At 34.1% G+C, this 4,928-nt stretch overlaps 1 protein-coding gene across 1 annotated transcript; it reads right to left on the bottom strand.

Annotated features, from left to right (window-relative positions):
* Positions 1 to 222: 222 nt before the first annotated feature.
* Positions 223 to 2,824, bottom strand: LOC131658897 (uncharacterized). Its single transcript, XM_058928145.1, has 4 exons — positions 1,982 to 2,824; positions 959 to 980; positions 734 to 911; positions 223 to 628 (listed from the first exon to the last, which is right to left on the bottom strand). Exons 1-4 carry the CDS (start codon positions 2,597 to 2,599, stop codon positions 223 to 225), a joined length of 1,224 nt encoding a protein of 407 aa, XP_058784128.1. The 5' UTR covers positions 2,600 to 2,824.
* Between the last annotated feature and the right edge of the window lie 2,104 nt (positions 2,825 to 4,928).

Raw genomic sequence — 4,928 nt, 5'->3', positions numbered from 1 at the left:
CACATCTTTACTTTATATATTAATATTTTATTCATATTAAATTTTATTTAATTTAAAATAATAATTTAAATTATATAAATTTAAATTAATATAAAATAAATAAAATTAAAATCAAACATAAAATTAAACATAAAATTAAAAATGATAATTAAAATTAATCTCAAATACATGACATATAATTAAAAACAATAAACATAAATAACATAATAGAATTACTCAAATTTAATTTTCATCATTCTCATGTCCAAAACGTTCCCAAATATGCTCGACTAGATCTCCTTGAAGTTGGCGATGAACTTGTTTTTCACGAAGACTTGCTCTTCTTTGTAGTCTTGTTGCAAGATTCGGATGAGGACCGTTAATTGTTTCAGTTGTTGAGTACGTGTCATCTACATTATCATAAGAGTAATCAAAATCACCTCCATATGTGTGTCGTTCGTCTTCAACAATCATGTTGTGCAATATGATGCAAGCATATATGGTATGCTTGAGGGTTTCCATATGCCAGGCACGCGTTGGGCCACGTATAATTGCAAATCGAGATTGGGGCACTCCAAATGCCCGCTCCACATCCTTTCTAGCTGATTCTTGATGTTGAGCAAATAGTTTCCTCTTTTCTCCCTGCGGCATTGAAATGGTCTAGACAAATGTAGCCCACTCAGGATATATACCATCCGCTAAATAATACCCCATATTATATGACGTTCCATTGATTGTATAGTTCATAGTAGAAGCATGTCCTTCCAAAATATCGTTAAACACATTGAATTGGTTTAGCACATTAATGTCATTGTTTGAACCTGCAATACCAAAAAATGCATGCCAAATCCATAAGTCTTGTGATGCCACTTCTTCAAGCATGATTGTGGGCTTACCATGATCACCTCGACAAAATTGTCCTTTCCATGCAACAGGACAATTTTTCCATTCCCAGTGCATACAATCAATGGAACCCAACATACCTGGAAAGCCACGTGACTCTCCCATTTGTAAAAGATGTTCAACATCTGTGTTGTTAGGCTTTCTCAAATACTCTTCCCCAAATACATCATTTACACCCCGAACAAATCTTTCTAAGCACTCAACTGAAGTGCTTTCACCGATTCGAAGATATTCGTCTACACTGTCAGCGGGAGACCCATATGCCAGCATACGAATAGCAGAGGTGCATTTCTGCAATGGTGAAAGACCCATTTTACCAGTTGCATCGACCCTCATTTGGAAATATTCATCATGAGCTCCAAGGGCGGCTACAATTCGAAGAAACACATGCCTATGCATTATGAACCTTCTTCGGAATTGAATATCTGTGTATATTGGATTTTTCGAGAAGTAGTCATTGAATAAACGATTGTGCCCTTCTTCACGACTTCGATCAATCACTGTTATTTTCTTTGGCCTAGAGGAACTTCCAGATTGATGTTCCTTCTCGAGCATTGACTTTAGTAGTTCTTCATCAGCGTTGTCCATAAATTCTTCTTCAATCAAGTTCCAAAAGAGCTCATCTGAACTGTCTGAATCCATTAAACTGAGTGAAGAATGAATGAAGAATGAGAGAAGAATGAGTGAAGAATGAAATAATAACGAGAAAATAATGAGAAGAGTGGTCATTTATATAGTGATATTGAATAACGGCTAGTTTGAATAACGGCTAGTTTGAATAACATTTAATTTGAATTACAACATAATATATATTATAAATTATAGTGGTACTAATGACCATTTTACATTGGTGTTGATACATAACAAGTACTACAACTTTTTATCATGACTAAAGTCCATATTTTGCTCTCAACTTATTACAATATTTTTCATGAATATCTCGTTGACTATCATTCATCGTAGAAGTGTCTTTCGAGAGTAATTGCATTGCCTTAAACTCCATCTCGTCCTCCTTACACTGAGTTAGTCTTTCCATTGTTGCTATTCTTTTAATCCATGTATCTTGCTCAATATTAGAAGGGGATTCAAATGCATTTGCCTTTTCCTTTGCCTTACTTTTCCTTTTTGCCGCTTGTTGCCCCATTGGACGCTCCATTGGTGACGATGAGTTATATTCATAACTTGATGAGTGTGCCCCACTAGCAGAATTCTTTGTTCTTTTTGAAGAATTTTTAGTTGATGCTCCCATCCATTTAGGTTCATCTTTTAACATACGCCACACATACTTAAGATTAAATGCTATTCCTTCATCTTGAAGAAAAAAAGCATGTGCATTAGCCAAAATATCTTTTTCTGATCGACCACTTTTTTTACCATTAACAGCTTGTTTGTAACACCCAACAAATTTTTGAACAAGGTCATTTATTCGATGCCATCGGCATTTTAATTGGCCTTGTAGCTTTTCTCGCAACTGCCCACGATATTGATTATAGTTATCGGTGATTCTTAACCAAAAACCTTCGGCTTTTTGATCAACTCCCACAATAGGATGCTTTGAAACATTAAGCCATGATTGCATAAGAAGTATATCCTCTTCCCTCGTGAATACCTCTCGAGTTTTTTTTAACGGAATGCCTTTGTTCTTTTTCAACGGTAGTAATTTCAATACCAACTTGAGTTGAAAATTGTGGAACTTGGCGTTCGGACATAAACCCATGAGTATTTACTTGAGGTGGAAAATACATATTTGGGTTGTTTGGTGACGGAAAAATTGCGGTAGAATTTGTTGCCGGTGAGAGAAATTGAGAATTTTGAGGGTTAGGATTTTGATAATTTTGCATGAAATGGAACATAGATTGTTGAAAATTATATTGATTAGGGTCCATTTGACCTTAACAATAATAATTTGAAGTAAGAAGATGAAATTTTAGATAAAATATATGATCAATTGAAAGCTAATGAGATAAAATTGAGTGAAAATTTTTAACTTGACATATTTATAGACAAATCAATTAAGTAAAAAAAATAAAAGAAAAATAAAAGAGCCGTTGCAAATCAATTATGTAAACAAAAAAAAAAAGGAAAAGAGACGTTGCTGTTTGAACGACTAATATTTTTAATATTATTTTAATCAATGCAACGGTAGCATTGCATTCGCCCGTTGTTCAGCCTGGAGAACTCCAGCGGTTTAAATTTTAAAAGCTCCCAACTCCAGCTAGCAAACCAATGAAAGAAACCAGCGTTGGAGTTACTCTAATGGTCTTTATTTTATATTATATATAATATATAATTCAAGGTATTGTGTCAGTATTGTGTGGGAAGTACATATTACATATAGTATTATTTTTGGTTATATATTTTCAAACTTTTTACTTTCAAATCATTCCTTCAATTAGCAGGAAATTAGAAAATTTCAAAGTTACCCTCTATATTTTGTTATACATCTTCAGTAACTTATCAGTTTCTACATTTGAGAACATGTTATGTATGTTCACAATAAACAACACGTACCTTATGCTTCTGCCTATATATCACACCATACATTGCTTTCTTTTATATGCCTTACAACAACTTGATAATGTCCATAATTGTTTTTTTGTTCCATAATAAAAAATTTCTTTCTGTTTGGAAGCTATATAATCAACGAGTTATTTACAATAATGGAGTCCAATTCTATGTCAAACATTGTCACTCCTTATTCTATTTCTATACGTAGGAGAAGACTTATATTGCCGTCCTGGAGACGCTCACGTCAAGATAGAGACACTCAACGGCCTACTATCACAGTACAACCAGTTTTCTGCCCCATTCAAAACTTATCTTCTGTGGAACATGGTGGTTATTCTATGGCTGCACACAAATTCTCAAATGGAACCCCTACTTCCACAAACTATCAATCATTGGAAAATTCTGCTGGCCCTTCAATGGCTAGAAAGAAGAGGAGGATAATTTTGTCTAACATGAAGAATGCAAGTAATCTATCAAACAAGGAAAATATTTCTAACACCAAACAACCTGTATTAATCCCCACTCAAACACCAACATTCGGTAAATGTTTACCACTATATGTGAATCTATCTAACTTGATAAACATTGCCACGTCACAGAGACATGTACATCAACCTTAAAAAAACCCAAATTGCATTGCAATTCTGGAAACAACTTACTCGCAAGTTCGACCTTTTTGTAACCAACGAGGCGTCTACTTCTAATGCCCCTATAAACTGTCATAATGTAACAACTAATGTTGCCACAACATGTGATTATTCAGATTATGCAAATTCTAATTCTGAATATTATTTGAATTTGGGTAATAGTTTTGATGATGATGATGAAGTTGATAACGAACCTTTAGTAGATTCGCATTTAGAAGGTATGTTTGCTTACTTATTATTCTAACCTATTTAACTTAGAAATTTTTTTGATCAACCTGAACCTTGCAATGCAGAATACTCTGACATAAGAGATTGAGTTTGGTAATGTCCATCTTCATGCCTCTATGCTGTATCAGGAACACAAACAAAAAACACGGCATACCACTGTTCCTAAGTTCACTCGGTGGTGCAGGCGTGGAAAAATTGTGCTTCCGTTACTAAAGGATCTGCCACAACTGCTGTAAAATCTTCTATATAATGGAACATGTTCAGAAAATAAAAACTACCACAACAACATTCAAACTTACAACGCTATGTTTTCATTCACTTCACCTGGAATGAAATTCAACAAAAATGAAATTCAACAAACTTCTGCTAATGGAGGAGGCACACCTACTTTAAGACTGCACAGTCAAACCTGTCATCGAATAGGTACATTGATAACAAAAGATAGATATCCTCCACAATTTGCTTAACTATATATTTTGACACCGATAATGAATTAGATAACTGAATGAAGTGTTTCAGGTATTTGTACTTATTAAGTAATGGATGATTGAGGAATCACCAATATAGCAACATATTAAAAATCCTTTTTAACACAACATGCAGGGACAACAAAGCGGTCAACAGGGATATTGTCTGCAATTTGAAGGTTATGTTAGACGACTG

Source organism: Vicia villosa, linkage group LG3 (assembly GCF_029867415.1).
Source record: "Vicia villosa cultivar HV-30 ecotype Madison, WI linkage group LG3, Vvil1.0, whole genome shotgun sequence".
Classification (NCBI taxonomy): Eukaryota; Viridiplantae; Streptophyta; class Magnoliopsida; order Fabales; family Fabaceae; genus Vicia; species Vicia villosa.
Note: the sequence above shows the minus strand (reverse complement) of the source record. Positions and strands in the feature narration are given on the sequence as shown.

Coding starts and splice junctions, on each gene's coding strand:
- LOC131658897 (XM_058928145.1), bottom strand. CDS start 2,599: ATGGGTTTATGTCCGAACGCCAAGTTCCACAATTTTCAACTCAAGTTG. Junction 981..1,981: donor AAAGTAAGGCAAAGGAAAAG/GCAAATGCATTT, acceptor TACAAATGGGAG/AGTCACGTGGCTTTCCAGGT. Junction 912..958: donor TCACGTGGCTTTCCAGGTAT/GTTGGGTTCCAT, acceptor AAAATTGTCCTG/TTGCATGGAAAGGACAATTT.